The sequence below is a fragment of the Pseudonaja textilis genome, chromosome 4 (assembly GCF_049901715.1).
Source record: "Pseudonaja textilis isolate UNSWEBS1 chromosome 4, rPseTex1.2, whole genome shotgun sequence".
NCBI classification, from domain to species: domain Eukaryota; kingdom Metazoa; phylum Chordata; class Lepidosauria; order Squamata; family Elapidae; genus Pseudonaja; species Pseudonaja textilis.
The window spans coordinates 538821-555492 of NC_141993.1; the positions used below are offsets into that span (position 1 = coordinate 538821).

Below are 16672 nucleotides of genomic sequence, written 5' to 3' on the forward strand. Positions count from 1 at the left end.
TCCTGCCTCGTTAGGATGAGGAGCTATTAAGATTAATATCCCACTCTTTGACATTTGTCAAACATCAATATTCTCATCAGTTTTCTTTTAAAAATCCTTCCCACCTCAGACAACTTCTCAAATGGCACATTATTCTACTCTGAGTTTTCTGCAGAGGAGACTACAGGCCTGTTCCAATGAGGTGTTTCCTTCAAAAATATACTATATTCAAAGTCACTCACCACATTTGCTTCTCAGAATAATGGAAAACATGAAGACTTGGAAAAATATTGCCATGTTTTCATATCAAAATGCTGAAGTATGCTGAAGTATACAATTAATGCAAATTAAGAGCCAAAAGCTAGCCAAAATTTTTAGTGCATCATTCTTGATAATGTTATATTGTTTTACATTTTGAATATAAACAGCTAGTGGTGTGATTACTTATTCATACAGTGTACATAGATATCTTTAGTGCTCAAGATTTTTACAGCAAGCCAAGGTGAATATATGCATTTAGTTACATGTTGGTCCTCTGATGGCACACAATATATGCATCTTTATGGGCATGTAATATGTGTTTCAGAAAGACTATAAAATATTAGAAAATAACATGGGTTGTATAAAATGATCTATGCATATTTGTTCAATTTGGCTGAATTATTTGATTCTTGGCTTTTAACAAATGTATGGTCCATATTGTGAAGCAGATTCACTTCCTTTCCAGTTCATTCTCATTTTTTAAAAAAACATGGCATTTTATTACCTGAAAGTCACTTTAAGATTGACGTGCACATTGCTGGAACATTTCAGGTGATTTTATTTATTTCCCCCCACCTCCCCCAGAAAAATCAGGGATGGTGAGAGAATATGGATGCTTTTTTTTCTAGATTGCTGCAGTGCATCTGTTTTATAGATCCCCCTCCTCTCCCAAGTGGTCAGAAATGGGCAGCGTACAAAGCTAAATCAAGTTATGCAATGGAGGTAGTGAAGTTTTTTTTAACCACCTATTATAAACAAATAAAACTATCTCTGCAAGGCACTCATTGACTGTAACGTGTAAGAAAATGTCAGGAGGAAATATCAGTGCATTTTTTTATTCTCAGAACAATTTGAAGTGGATGCCCTGAATTATCAGTGCCCATCATGATTCCCATCACAGATACATTAAAAGATAAATAAAACGTGCCTGTAAAATGTAATTCGGCATTGATTGATCCCTTCCTCCCATGCCTTGCCTATTTGATCCATTGACTTTTCCTAAAGAGAATCTTTCGGATGTGATTTCCCTTAGGTTGGCTAGGGTCCAGTTTCCCTGCGAGCTTCTCCCTGTTGCTGTGCTGTATTTAAAATGTAGCTCCACCAGCTTTCTAAATACCCAAAATGGCACATTGCATAATGAAACCACCGAAGACAATGTTGCATTTTTGAAGGAAGTAAAATGACAGATGTAAGGACTCCGTCATCAATCACATTAATGTCTTTGACACAGATGAAAACAGAATATCTAATGAGCTACTGAGCAAGTCTATGCCGGAAGTGGTTCTAGCCTTTGCAACTGTACATTTCAGCTCCTCTAATTGCATCAGCAAGGAATTTGGACCCCTGGTTTAATGAATGCCTTTTGACTATTTTCTGAAAGGCAAATGGGCTGTGAGAAGGGAGATACACTAGCATCTTTGATTTAAAACCTCACAGACAGCTTTCAATTAGAAGTTATCAGTTTTGCAAACTGTTTTGTGCTAGAGCTGCACAGTGAATCTTAACCCTGTTCCACCCCTTCTTTTATTCCTTATGAAAGGTATGATTCCCACCCCTCTTTGCTTAGCCAACCACATTCCCTTTGCTCCCCACCCTGGATAGCTCACGAGGCTCCTTTAGTACCTGGCTTCTTAGACGCTTTGCACTAGATAGAAATCAAGCATTCTCCCAGGGTTGCGCCTGCACCATCATAAGCCAAAGCAAGTCCTGGAATGTATATGAAGCTACAGCACACCTGGCCTGATAGATTGCCCTTGAAGCCTGTTGTGAATTTCGGCATTCTGTTTACTTTTGCACTGTTCTTCCCCATCCTTATCTTGGCATACAAACATGTTGTTGCTTAGGGAGAAGACCCTTCCGTGCATGGATGGGAACGACCCAGCACTGCAGCTGTTTCGGGTGTGCAAGGAAAGTTTTCTGTCGGTGAGTAAAACAGTCAAACAGATACCACGATTAAAAGGGCTGCACAACAGAGGCTATGTGAACTCAGACTTCACCTAGTTCCTTGTGAAGGGAAGGAAGCTTTAAAATAAAATAAAATAAAACGAAAGCGTAAGGAAAAGGCCAACCTGCCCTGACTGGAGGAGACCTGATATGACAGGCTGGAGCTGAAAAGTGAAAGAAGTTCAACCAAAACAGTGTTTAGAACTATGAGAGTGGTTCCTACCTCGCATTCCCTGGAGCCTCCCTTGCTGTACGTACAAGGTCCCGTCCCATTCAGCAACATCTCGCTGGTCTCACTGTTGGTGGGCTTATAGTCAACGTAAAATTCCTGGGTGGTTGGCGTCATCTGTTTCAGCGACTGTCGTTTCTTTTTCCTATGCCGTCGCATTAGAGAGCGTTGCTGTAATTGCTTCATGCTGGCAGGGTAGCGCTTCCAGGACACGTAGATGACCAGCAGAATCACAAGCACGGACAAGAAGAGGGCCACACTCCCAGCAATGATTTTATGGAAGGAGATCTGTTCAGTGCTCTGCTCAGGCCTGGAGCTGGCCTCGGGGGCCCCTGTGGTGGGGGGCAGGGGGGGCTGGCTGTCATGCTTAGGCCGGATGACCTTTGGTTTAAAGGTGGGCTTGGGGGGAGCCTGTGGCATGTCAAACCTTTCTGTAGTACTTTTGCCACAGATGCTATAATTTTTCACTGCATCTATAACATTCACCCCTTGCAGTTCTTTGGGGCTGGCACAAATAATTGTATTTTCCCGCAGCCCTTTGAAACTTTTAAGCCAGTTTACCAGGGAACAAATGTTTCTGCTGCATTCCCATATATTCCCAGCAAGGCTGATGTCATTCAGAGATATCCAGGAATCCAAAATCTCTTGGCCAATAAATGTGAGCTTGTTGGAATCCAGGTTGAGGCGTTGCAAATTGGGCACACACTGGAAAACACTTGGTCCACTGAAAGCTTCTATTTCATTTCCCGATAAATCAAGTCTTTGTAATGAGCTCCAAGTCCAAGACATGGTTTGTCCTATAACACTAATTTTATTCCACTGTAAATAAAGGTTCTGTAGGCTGACCAGCCTTGGAAAAAGTGCCAAGTTAAGCTTAGAAAATTGATTGTGCTCCAGGTGCAGCTCTTTCAGCCTGATCATGCCAGCAAAGACATTCCTTGCGAGGCTTCGGATCCTGTTGTAACCCAGGTCTAAGAGTTCCAGGTTCCTACAGTCCTGGAAAATCCGGACTGGGATCGTTCTCAGGGAATTGGACCTCAGGTGCAAACTCAGCAGCTTCCTTAAGCCTCTGAATTGTTCTGCTCCCAGGGAATGCAGCTGATTGTAGGAGAGGTCCAAATTTCGGAGATTTGTTACGGGTCTGAAGGTGTTATTAAGAAAAAAGGCAATTCTGTTGGAACTCAGAATTAACTCTTTCAGTCTGCGTATTCCATTAAAAGCATTTTCATCAATACTGCCGATGTGATTGTGGTCCAAGTAGAGCCAGGTAAGTTGATTAAGACCTTTAAATTGGTTGTATTTTAGTTTTTGAAGGCTGTTATATCGCAAGGACAAACCTAAACAACCAGCTGATATACTGGAGGGTATCTCTTGTAATTTCTGGGACTCACAATATATCATTTTGCCTTCACACCTACAGCCTTTAGGGCATCCTCGTTCAGCAGACGAAAGCATTGTCAGTAATACAGTGGGAGCTATTACCAGGGCTACTGCTGATCCGCTCAGTAGCCTAAATACATTGAAACCTGGAAATAGAAATAACTTAGAAAAGTTATCCCCCCCAAAAAAGCAGTCCAAATATTTGTCATGCTCAGAAATGCTACTACAATAAAGAGGAAACCCCCTGCAGAAGAAGTACTTTGCAAGCAGTTTTATTTTACTCCCCCCCGATAACCCCCCTGTCCTATTTTAAGGTGACAAATCTAATAAAGAGAAAGAAAGAACTCGTGTAAGCCAGACAAACTGAATCACACACTGAAATGCACCTCCAGTCGTAGCCTGCACAGAGGCCAATCTACAGAGTGATTAATACAGAAGCATTGCAGAGATTGCTGTAGGCTTACTAGAAAGGAATAAAATGGAAACATACCCATCCTTTGTGTTTTCAAAGGTCGTCCTTAGCTCTTTTGCTTTTTCCTAGGGGCCACAAACATGACAGCCCCTGTCAGCTGTTCTTTGGTGAGTCAAGGCTTGCTGATACCCAGGAAGCAAAATTGGACCTCCTGGGAAATGGACCGATTTTGGATCATTATCCTTTGCCAGGCATGCAGAACATCCCAGGAACAAATAAATCCCAAACCAGCATTTGCAGCAGAAAGTCAAGTTCTTCCTAGGTGATAGGGTCTTCATGGGTGATGTGGTTTGGAACCTTTACATTGTAGACTCGGCTTCTTTAAAATCTCCCCGTGCAAAGCTTGAGAGGTTCCTCCAAGTGACGCTCAGCTGTCTGAATTCACCCATCTGTATTCCACTGGGCAAGCAGTTCTCACAGTCTGCACCCTCAATCCGGCTAAGGAAGCTGCGTTGAAGCAGAGAAGCCAGGATGACCCGGTACAATGAACAAGCACTGTTCACTTCTGCATCCTGTCACTCTGAAAGCTTCTCTGACTGTTGCTTTGGTTTCAGTAAATGCAGGCTTATGTAAAGCTGCCTCCAGTGGTGAAGAATATTATGGGCATGTGCAGAAATGCCTCTCTTCTTTTCCTCTCTCTCTCTCTCTCTCTCTCTCTCTCTCTTTCTCCTCCTGTTCTTTTTCAATCTTGCAAATGAATTAGTTCTGTGCTGGGAAATGAATGATTGTTCTGGGTCACTAAATAGCAGCAGACTGGACAACCTCGCTGTAGTTTTGGCTGCACCCCGCTTTCGCCCCCTCCCCTTAGATAATTTAGCCGAGCCTTTTGTGTTCAGCATCTGCTGCTGGGACTTTTAGTGAGCATGAAGCACAAGTGTCACTTTTCATTTAGGCATGAAGGCAGCACACAAGTAATGCATACATATCTTGTGCCTAGATCAGGAAGGCAGTTGAATGCCTCTCTGTGTTATGTGATTTCGAAACACACTAATCCACGTTATTACTTGGTCATTGGTAAGATCGATGAGTATCATGAGAAACTAAGACTTGGTGAGCAGCAGGATAATAACTTTTGTCTGTTTGTAGACAGATAACAGATAATCAGAATTGGAAGGGACCTTGTAGGTCATCTAGTCCAACCCCCTGCCCAAGCCGGAGACCTTATACCATTTCTAACAAATGGCAGTCCAATCTCTTCTTGACAGTCTCAAGTGATGACATTCCCACAAGTTCTGAGGGCAACTTCTGTTCCATTGGTTGATTGTTCTCACTGTCAGAAAGTTTCTCCTTATTTCCAGGTTGAATCTCTCCTTGTTCAGTTTCCATCCATTATTCCTTGTCTGGCCTACAGGTGCTTTAAAAAATAGCTTGACCCCTTCCTCTCTGTGGCAGCCCCTCAAATATTGGAAGACTGCTATCATTTCTCTCCTGGTCCTTCTCTTCACTAGACTAGCATACCGCTCTGTGCTGAAGGGATCCTTCTGAATGTTTTACCTACATCTCTGAAAGCTGAAGGACCCCTACCATACAAATCTGTGCTAATATCTGAGGGGTATAGGCTGCAGAGCCCCTGTTCCACCATTATCAGACTGTGGCTGGAGGGCATGAGGCAAAGCCAAACCTGTAGCTGTTCAGTTTCTGTTCAGGCTGTTAGTTTGGCACCATTTTAAAGATAACTTTATTACTGCAGTTTGGGATTGGTTTACTTTAGTTTTATAATGCCAAATGTGAACTTCGTGCCATTTGTATTAACTTGAGTATGTTTGTAGAATGATAAAATGGACTTTATTTTGGCATACAAAAAGTGCTGGGTTGCAGTACAGCTTTCCTGCCTTTCTTGATCGCCTACAATGTCCAAGAGAAACAAAGATGCTTAAGTGGCTTGCAAAAGGGAAGCCCCTGTTTGTTTATTCTGCCCATGAATTTAGGTGGGAGTCTTCAGGGGTGGGATTCTTCCAGTTCGCACTTATTCGCTAGAACTGGTTATTAACATTCTAAGCAGTTCGGAGAACTGGTTGTTAGAAGAAATTACTGGCCTAATCCTGTAAAGAAGGCAGGAAGGAAACATTCTGGTGTTGCTTACAGAAACTGCCTCTCCGTTAACCCTTATTACATTCTTGGCAGGACTAGACTTCCTGTCTCAGAAACTTCTCTGGAGGGTTTTCCCCCTCCTTTGCTGGTACTTTGCTTGTGTGGAGTGACCATTCAAAGTTACAATGTCACTGAAAAAAGTGACTTATGACCATTTTTCACACTTACGACTGTTGCAGCTTCCCCACAGTCATGAGAGGCCAGGCTAGGAGATGCATGCCTTGATGTGAGTGATATTGAGTTGGCCACACCCAGCCAATAACATGACCACCAAACCACGTCCACCCAGTCACATGACCACCAAGCCATGCCCACCAACTAAGCCACGGCCACAGAATCAGTTGTTAAAAAATTTCAATCCCACCTCTGGGAGTCTTCCCTAGGATATTTTGATAGATTTTGTTAGAAAGAAGACAAGAGATCAAGTCCTATAGCAGCATTTTAACACAAACTTGAAAACGACAGTTGAAGATATATTTTAACAGGTTTTTAACAGATTAACAGAGTTGGAAGAGACCTTGTAGGTCATTTGGTCCAACCCCGCACCCAAGCAGGGGACCCTACACCATTTTTGACAGATTGCAGTCCAATCTCTTCTTGAAAGCTTCCAGTGATGAATCTCCCACAATTTCTGAAGGCAAGCTGTTCCATTGGTTGATTGATCTCATTGTCAAAAAATTTCTCCTTATTTCTAGATTGAATCTCTCTTTGATCAGTTCCCATCCATTCTTCTTTGTCTGGCCTTCGGGTGCCTTGGAAAATAGCTTGACCCCTTGTGGCAGCCCCTCAAATATTGGAAGACTGCTATCATGTCTCTCCTGGACCTTCTCTTTTTTATTTATTTATTTATTTATTTGTTTGTTTGTTTGTTTGTTTGTTTGTCAAGCGATTATAAGATAACAGGTATAAGTATAAACATAGTTATGAATACATGAAATGGATACATATAAGAGAAATAAAAAGAAACAATGGGACAGGGATGGTAGGCACATTGGTGCACTTATGCACGCCCCCTACAGACCTCTTAGGACAAGTGTGAGGTCAATAGTAGACAGTCTAAGATTAAAGTTTTTGGGGTTTGGGGAAGAAACCACAGAGTCAGGTAGAGTATTCCAGACATTGACCACTCTGTTGCTGAAGTTGTATTTCCTGCAATCAAGTTTGGTGTGATTAACCTTGAGTTTGTATCTATTGTATGATCTTGTGTTTTTATGGTTGAAGCTGAAGTATTCATTGACAGGTAGGACATTGCAATGTATGATTTTATATGCTATACTTAGATTGGACCGAAGGCGGCATAGTTCTAGGTTTTCTAGGTCTAGAATTATAAGTCTGGTGGCATAAGGTATTCTGGAACGAGTAGAGGAGTGGAGAACTCTTCTTGTGAAATATTTCTGGACTTTCTCAACTGTGTTAATATCAGAAACATAATGTGGATTGCAGACTGATGAGCTGTATTTGAGTATTGGTCTAGCAAATGTTTTGTATGCTCTAGTTATTAGTGTAATATTACCAGAGAAAAAGCTACGTAAGATTAGGTTAACAACTCTTAACGCCTTTTTGGTTATGTAGTTGCAGTGGGCTCTAGCACTTAGGTCATTAGAGATGAGTACTCCAAGCTCCCTGACAGAGTTTTGATCATCAACAAGGTCTTGACTATTCAGCTTGTATTTTATTTTCTGATTTTTTTGCCAATATGTAAGACAGAGCATTTATTTGTTGATATTTGAAGTTGCCATTTGTTTGACCATTCTGATACATAGTCGAGGTCTTTTTGAAGGTTAGCAGTATTGTCTGTGGTGTTGAATACCTTTACATCATCAGCGAAGAGAATGCCGTTGCTCTTAATATGATCACAGAGGTCATTTATGTAGAGTATGAAGAGAGTTGGTCCTAGAACACTGCCTTGGGGGACACCACTAGTACAGAATTTGATAGGACGCTCCCAATTTTGACCATTTGTTGTCTGTTTGACAGGAATGCTTCTATCCAGTTATGCAGGTGTCCAGAGATACCATAAGATTTTAGTTTTAGGAGTAGTTTGTCGTGTACCACTGAATCAAAGGCTTTACAGAAGTCTATGTAGAGTGTGTCTATTGCTTTGCCCTGATTGAGTTGTGTAGTCCATATATTTTTGCAGTGTAAGAGTTGCAGATTACAGGATAGTTTTTTTTTCTGAAACCAAATTGTTTATTAGAGAGTAGATGCTTGTCTCTAAGTGGAGGATAATGGATTGGTTAATAATTGATTCCATGACTTTACAGGTGACGCAGCATAAAGAGATTGGTCTGTAATTTTCAACTAGGCTGGGAGCTCCCTTTTTGTAGATGGGGGTGACCATGGCTTGTCACCATAGTTTTGGCAAGGAGCTGGTCCTGAAAGATTTTTCAAAGATTATGCTTATAGGTTTGGTTATGGCAGTGGATAGCTTTTTTAAGAAGTAGGCACATATTCCTCCCGGTCCAATAGATAGAGATGGTTTTAGATTGCGTAGTGCTTTTCCAACATTGTCTTCTATAAAATAATATGTATTAGAATCTAATAATTTAATAATCTAATAATAATTAGATCATTGTAGTTGTCTGTGGTTCGACTAGGAAATACTGGGCATGATCCATTGCTGTTTACAAATACTGAGCCAAAGAATGTGTTAAAGAGGTTGGCTTTAATGGTGTTGTCATTGCAGTCTTTACCATTAGGTCCTTTCAGGGGTGGGATGGACCTTGAGTCTTTTAGTTTGTTGTTTACAAAATTGTAGAAAGCGCGGGTGGAATAGGTGTGTAGAAGGTTTTCCTCTTGTTTAACGTGATAATTGGTGCATTCAGACTTTTTCTGGTGGCATAAATTTTTGTATCAGGCTTTTGAAGTTGGCAACGTGACCAAATTTGTTTTTCTGCCAAAGTGATTTCTTTTTGGATTGAAGCTTCCTTATTGTTATGGGTAATTTGTTTTTTTCTGGTTTTGGGAGTTGTTATTGGTACATATAGTTTGATGGCTTTTTTGACTGCAAGTAAAAATATGTTGTAATAGTCTTCAACAGTATTGCATTCAGTGAATAGAAGTTGCCAATCAAGAGATGAGAGATCATTGTCTATGAGATCATAGTTGCCTTTTTTGAAGTTATAATTGGGGATCCCATCGTTATGATGATTTTTGTGAGGACGTATGTTGAGACATAAGTCAATCATGTTGTGGTCACTGTTGGAAAAGGGTTCTTTAATTTGTATTTCTTAAATTGAATTCAAACTATTGCAGAAGATGAGATCGAGGCAGTTGTTAAGTCTAGTATTGTTGGTTACTAGTTGTTCCAGTCCCAGATTTGTTACAGCATTGTAGAAGGTTGCATATATTGGTTCAGTTTTACATTCATGAAGGGTCCAGTTAATATGAGGTAGATTGAGGTCACCAAGAAAGATAAAAGCGTGTGGGCAGGATGTTGCCCATGTCAGTAGTGAATTTAACTTGTTTACATGTTCGATGTCATAATCAGGTGCTCTGTAACATATCACTAGACTATTCATGCCCAATTCAATATTTGTTTTGAAAGAGACTCCTATTAGAATTCTGTGTAAGAAAAATGAATGTACTTTTTTGGCTAAAAACATAAAAGAGAAAAGGATTTCATTTCAGTGGAATAAATTGGAAGGCATCATTTTTACCTTTCAATAGAGATTTAGACTGAATTCAGTTCAGAAGGTAAGAGGTTTTTTTTTAAAGAAAGATATAAATGAGAATTGGAGGAGATGGAAATGGAGGTTTCAGAGGAAGCTAACAGGGACTACACAACAGGAATTGGAAAAATGTATTACTAAATTAGGCGCTATCGAGTGGACTTTCCTAAATTTTGGGCTAAAATATGGATTACAAGTGTTTAGCTTGGAATTTAAATGGATCAAATGTTCCTCAAAACAGAAAAAAATATTTCATTATTTGAAAAAAGTAAAGTAAGACATTATTTGCCTACAAGAGACTTATATCAGGAAAAATGTTTGACTATAATAATTTAAGTGAAGAATTTATATCAGCACAGCTTAAAAAAAGAAATGAAGTCATTTTGTATATTAATCTTCAGTTAAACTCAGGACTTTTATTAATGATGAATATTTGTTGGCATACATGTAGTCCTCAACTTACAACCATTTGTTTAAGAACAGTTCAAAGTTATGACAGCCTCAGAATAAATGATTTACACTTCCACTAGTCAATAGTCACAACCATCACACAATCACCTATGGTCACATGATCACAATTTTGACACTGATACAATATTCTGTTGGAGAAAATTGATGAATATCTTATAAAGCAAAATTTACCAACAATTACAGAAGAGCATAGAACTTAGAATCATAGGGCTGGAAGGGACATTAGAGATCTTCTAATCCAACCTTTTGCTCAAGGCAGAAGACCTTATGTCGTCCTGGTTAATTGGTTGTCCGATCTATGTTTGAAAACTTCTAGCGATGGAGCACCCACAAAGAACAAAGAGGAATGAGAAAGGAACCTATAATAATAAGGGAAGTTTCAGAAGCAACTGAAAAAAGTAAACCAAGAAAAATGCCTGGACCAGATGGACTATCGAGTTTGTATTATACATGTCTTGAGGAAAGAACTTTTATAAAACATGATGGATTCTACAGGGAGGGAAGATGCCAGAGATCTGGAAAGAGGCTAATATAACATTAATACCTAAAGAGGAACAAGATTTGACTTCAGCAAGAAATTGAATAATGACTATAAGTTCTTTGCAACAATTTAAGCTGAAAGATAGAAAATAATTCTGCAAAAATTTATTCATGAGGATCAGTTAAGGTTTTTACTAAAAGTTAGTTGAAAGATAATGTTAGAACCATGTTATAATATTTTTGGAATATTTGGAACAACACAATGAAAAAGAAGTTACATTGATCTTTTTAGATGAAGAGAAAGTTTTTGACAATTGGAACTGAATTTTCTTTTGAACTGGTTTTGGAATTATGCAGAGAATTTTATAAAATGGGTAAAATTAATTTATACTTCACAGATGGTACAAATAATCATTAATCCAGATATAACCAAAACATGTGAAATACAAAAAGGAACAGGACAAAGTTGTCCTTTGTCCCCTCTTTTGCTTATTTTAGTTCTTAAAATATTGAATAGAGACACAAGACATTATAAAAAGACTACAGACAAAAAGATTAAAAAAGAGTCATTTAAGAGTTTTCACAGATTACTTGGTTGTGTTTTGGCTGACCCTTTAAAAGGAGTTAAACTTTTAATGAGTAAATTGAAATAATTTGGAGCATTAGCAGTTTACTGGATTAAACAGAAGACAAAGTTGTTAACAAAAATCATGAAGTAAAAGATCAAAAAGAATTGATAAATAAAATGTGTTATAAGATTAAGAAGATAAAATACCTAATATTCATATTAAAAATATGAAATATTATTCCAAAATAACTATGTTATGACAGAATGAAAAAAAGATATATCAAGAAAGGACGAAGTAAATTGGCAATGTTTGTACAATTTCTGTAATTAAAATAAATATTTTACCTAGAATGTTGCTTATGTTTCAGACAGTAACTGTTTTGATAACTGATCTACCATTTAAACAATGGCCAAAGGGTATATGGAAACTTGTATGCAAAAGAAAATACACCAAGTTAAATATAAGGCACTACTACAAGATGCAGAGGAAAGAGGAGAATTGGATTTATCAGATTTGAAATTATACCTTACTGCCTGCTGTGGATAAAAAAGTGGATGTTGTTAACAGTAGAAGACTAGACAGACAAAGATACTGTAAAATCTCCAGTCAGAGGTGGTATTTGCTGGTTCTCCAAACTAATCAAAATTTCCACTACCGGTTTTCCAGAACTGGTCAGAACCTGCTGAATACCACCTCTGACAGACATGATCTGAGATTTGGAAGGCAAGGATATCTATAGTATGACAGAACTAAGGTTGATGTAGATTTCAAAATTCATTATGTCAGATATTCCATGGAATAAATATAAATTGTAGTAATAAGGTTGTGTCTGGAAACACTTCTGTTTGAGATGATATTTCTCATATAGCAGAGGTGTTAAACTTAATTTCGTTGAGGGCCACATCAGGGTTGTGTTTGACCTGGAGGGCGTGGCCAGCTCAACATCTGTTTTCCGCTGTGACGACAGCCCTCCTGCAGCCCTCTGCCAGTGAACACACTGGCAGAGGAACAGTGGGCCAGTCCGTCACTGGTTCCAGGATGGCCTCGTGGGCCAGATTTAAGCACCCCGCAGGCCAGATTCACCCTGTGGGCCTTGAGTTTGACATACAGTGGGGTGAAGCTGCAGAGGATATATACTTTTATTTCGCTTGTCTGATCTGGAACCCTCATCTGCAACTTAAAGATGATGGAGGCAAAGCTTGGCTCTTGCTCTTCCCTCAGAAAATATCTTTTTTTTTTAAAAAAAAACAAAACAAGACAATCCCCTATGAATATTCCTAGTAATGAAGCCCTTGATTTCTGAATTAAGACTTTCTATGGAAGAAAAATAGAAGTTCCAAGATCTTTCTTTTCCACATTCACACCAATATATTCATGGGTGGGATTCAAATTTCTTAACAACTGGTTCTGTGGGTGTGGCCTAATTTGTGGGTGTGGCTTGGTGGTGATGTGACTGGCTGGGCGTGGCTTGTATGTAAATATTGTAAATATATATGTAAAGATTGAATTTTTTATTTAAAAAAGAGCAACTTTTACCCAAAATCAGGCAAAGCAGGCAGGCAGATTGAGTTGCTTGCAGAATCACAGCTTCACTCCCAGATCTACATTTCTGCAATCTGCTGCCTCAGTCTGCACTGAAAAATAGAAGCTTTAATCATAAGGAAGGTTCAGCTCTGCTCTCAGGCCACTTCTCCCTTCCCCAACCCCCTGAATATCACCCCTGACTGGGCTTCAGGAAAGCCTACTGGGCAGGGCAGGAGGGGAGGACCCAGCCAGTGGTGCAATTTGCCGGTTCTCCGAACCGTGCAGAATCATGACAACTGGTTCTATAGAACAGGTCCGAACTGGTAGAATCCCACCCCTGAATATATTGTATCTAAAGCACAAAGAGTGAGTTGTTCCGCTACAAAACTTTGTTTTGCTTCTTCAGCCTGAAATTAGTTCATTGGAAGCAGGAGAACCATAGGTCTTGAAAGCATGGCAGTCAAACAGACTTGATCTGGAAATTGGCCCAGGCTATTGCATTCTAGAAGTTTTAAATACGCACACAAGTATCCTTATGTGAGCTTGGTTATACAAACCAGTGCTGTGGCATTCTCCTGCTTGCTTTTTTTTTTCATCAATCCTCAATAAATTATTTTTAAAAGATTGTGCCTAATTTATAGGTGCATAAGTTTCTCTAGATAAGGTCCCATCACTTCTGCTGAGGAAGCTATTTTCAGAGTTCTGGCTGACTTATTGTACGTATGCATACTGTGTTACATAAGCCAAACTTCCTCAATTCAGAACCCTCTGTACATATTGAATGTCAGCGTTCACACTTCCCAACCACTTAACAACTGTCTTACTAAACAGTAACAAATGCAGCGATTTACTTAACAACTGTGGCAAGAAAGATTGTAAAATGGGGCAAACCTCAACTTAACTGTCATGCTGAACAACAGAAATTTTGAGCCCAGTTGGGGGGTCATATGTTGAGGACTAGCTGTACTGTAAACTTAAATTTTATGAATTCAGTATTCAGTGTTCAGTTCAGAGGGAACTGTACTGATTTAGTTTAAAAATAGCATTACCTTTACATGAGGCCATACAGATTGGAAAAGTGGATTTTGTTTCGGCTTTGCAATAACCCGAGGTCATTTGCTTCAACATTTTGCCTAAAGCATATTTGAAGTTTCTGCTAGGTGAAACATCTGAGGAATTTTTCCAGGAAATTAAAAAGAACTCCATGCAATAAATGCAATTGCCAGGAGAACGTTTTATCTTATACTCTATCAAATGTACAGTTAAGAAAATAGATTCTTGAATTATTTGGTATATACACATGTACACGTACACACAGAGATCTGCATACATATACACACCTGATTATGTGTACACACAACATACATTTGCACACATGTGAAGGATGTGTGTTTTTGTTTTAATTTTTATGCATAATGTACACTTGAAGATGGCATTTAATTTTGTTCTGCGAGGTGCAATTACAATAAAGTAAAGTAAACACATGCACACATACCCAAATACTGTATATGTACAAGGTAAAGGTTTTTCCCTGTCCAATCGTGTCCGACTCTAGGGCGTTGTGTTCATCTCTGTTTGCCAAGGGAGCTAGTGCTGTTCAAAGACATTTCTGTGTTCATGTGGCCAGCAGTGACTATGTCAGAGTATATTCATGAACTGGAATAGAGCAGGGTAACAAGGTCAGTCAATGAATAGGCATCACAACTAAGTGAGCCAATGAGAACTGTTTGGAAACTGAAACTAGAAGTAGCCTAGGGGTGGCTCTATGTTGAGCTCTGCAGCTCTGAAGCTATGTTAAGCTCTGAGTCTGTCTATTGAAAATGAAGCCGCTTCTCCTTGCTTGCCTGATGAACTAACGTGAAACTGATGTCTGTTTCTGAGCTCTTGAGTTGCTGTTCTACTCTGAACCTGTCACATGTCTGCTTCTGTTTCAGTTTGCTCCATGTTGGAGAAATCTACAACTGGTTTGTAAAATTTACTTTATGTGTTTATAAAGAAGTTAAATGAAGCCTCAGCCATCTGTGTTTACTTTTCTGGCACTGACTTTACACTGCAATACTTTGAACAGACTATACGCCAAGGCTCACGGAATGCTGTTATCTTCCCACCAAAGTGTCACCTATTGCATGGGCAGGAGCTGGAGCGAGTAATGGGAGCTCACTCTGTCCCTTGGCGCTTGGGTCTTGAACCCGGGCTGTATTTTTCTAAATGACAACCTCAGTGCCTTTTGACTGCTGAGCCATTGTGCCCCTGTATGCATACATATTCATACTTACTATGAAAACAATTGTAAGAAGAGTTTGGCAAAGACTAACACTGTTCTGCCTGTTAATTTTTTTTTCTGAACCAACTGAACAAATACTTTATTCTTTCTGTTTTTAAGAGGTTTTATGGAACCTCTTATAAAGTAAAATCCTTAAGAGAGATTTATGGACTTTTTACTATGTTTATTGAAAATGTGTGAGGAGTTCTTATCTTCTGATGCATCTTTTCATACTGTTGTTGCATGGTGGAATTTAACTAAGGAAATCTGGTTTTTCAAATTAACCCACAACCTGATCATGGTATTGCCAGTCGGGGTGGGAAGTATACACACAAGGAATCACCTTACGCAAGATGGTGAGATGTTTGTTTGATTGTTTGTTTATTTATTCTATGTATCTCGGGGTTCAAGGTAACTCTTTGGCCACAGAATTCTAAATATAGAAATTATACATATGAGCATACATTTGTGTGTGTGTGTACGCGCACATACATGCACATATCCCTTAATAGCTACAAGCGAACTATGGAAACAATGCCACAGAAGATGAAAAGAAAACATAGAAGCATGATAACAAAACATGTTGTTTTCAATTTTTACTTAGTTCTATTGTTTGTGAACTCTTTCATATTAAATATTTATTCTTTTTGCCTGGTTTGTCATAAGAGAAAGTAGCGCAAATGTAAATATAACAGTTAAAATCCAAGGATGTGTATAACACCGCAAGCTTGAAACATTCTAAAGTTGGAACATCTGTTTTGAGTGATATTTCAATAGATTTTGCATGAGTGAAAAATGTTTTATTTATTTACTTATCACATTTGTATCTTGCTGAATGTGAAGCCTTTGGATGTCTGATCAAAGCCGCATAAGGTATTTTAAGACAGTTGAGGCTGAGGCTGGTCCCTGATTCTCATGCCAGAGAAAGACATTTGGTGAACGAAAAAGGTATAGGTGGCAGGAAGTTTTAATACTGAAAAAAGGCTTTAAAAGATCTCTTAGTCCAAAGGGGAAGGATTAACTCCCCGAGGTTTTCTGTGTGCCTCCCCGGAAAGTCTTATGTAGAGCTTCCTAATATCTAACCTCAGAGGTGGTATTCAGCAGGTTCTGACCAGTTCTGGAGAACTGGTAGTGGAAATTTTGAGCAGCCCCGAGCACTGGCAAATATCACCTCTGACTGGAGATTTTACAGTATCCTTCCCCTGCCACGCCCACCAAGCCACGCCCACAGAAGCGGTAGTAAAAAAAACGTTGAATCCCACCACTGTCTAACCTCCTTGTGATTGTTTATGATAGTGGGAGGTGATGTGTGTTATGGGCCCACCCAGCAAGAAACTT

General features: G+C 39.3%; 2 protein-coding genes across 2 annotated transcripts in view; one reads left to right on the plus strand and one right to left on the minus strand.

The window, feature by feature from the left end:
• LRRTM3 (leucine rich repeat transmembrane neuronal 3) overlaps window positions 1-4808 on the minus strand; it is a 108338-nt gene extending 103530 nt beyond the window's left edge. The window contains exons 1-2 of the mRNA XM_087932091.1: window positions 4284-4808; window positions 2408-3939 (exon numbers count right to left, since the gene is read on the minus strand). Of these exons, the coding sequence (XP_087788217.1) occupies window positions 2408-3939; window positions 4284-4287 (1536 nt within the window). The 5' untranslated portion in view covers window positions 4288-4808. The remainder of the gene's footprint in view (window positions 1-2407; window positions 3940-4283) is intronic.
• Window positions 1-16672, plus strand: part of CTNNA3 (catenin alpha 3) — a 711430-nt gene that overhangs the window by 320434 nt on the left and 374324 nt on the right. The window lies entirely within an intron of this gene.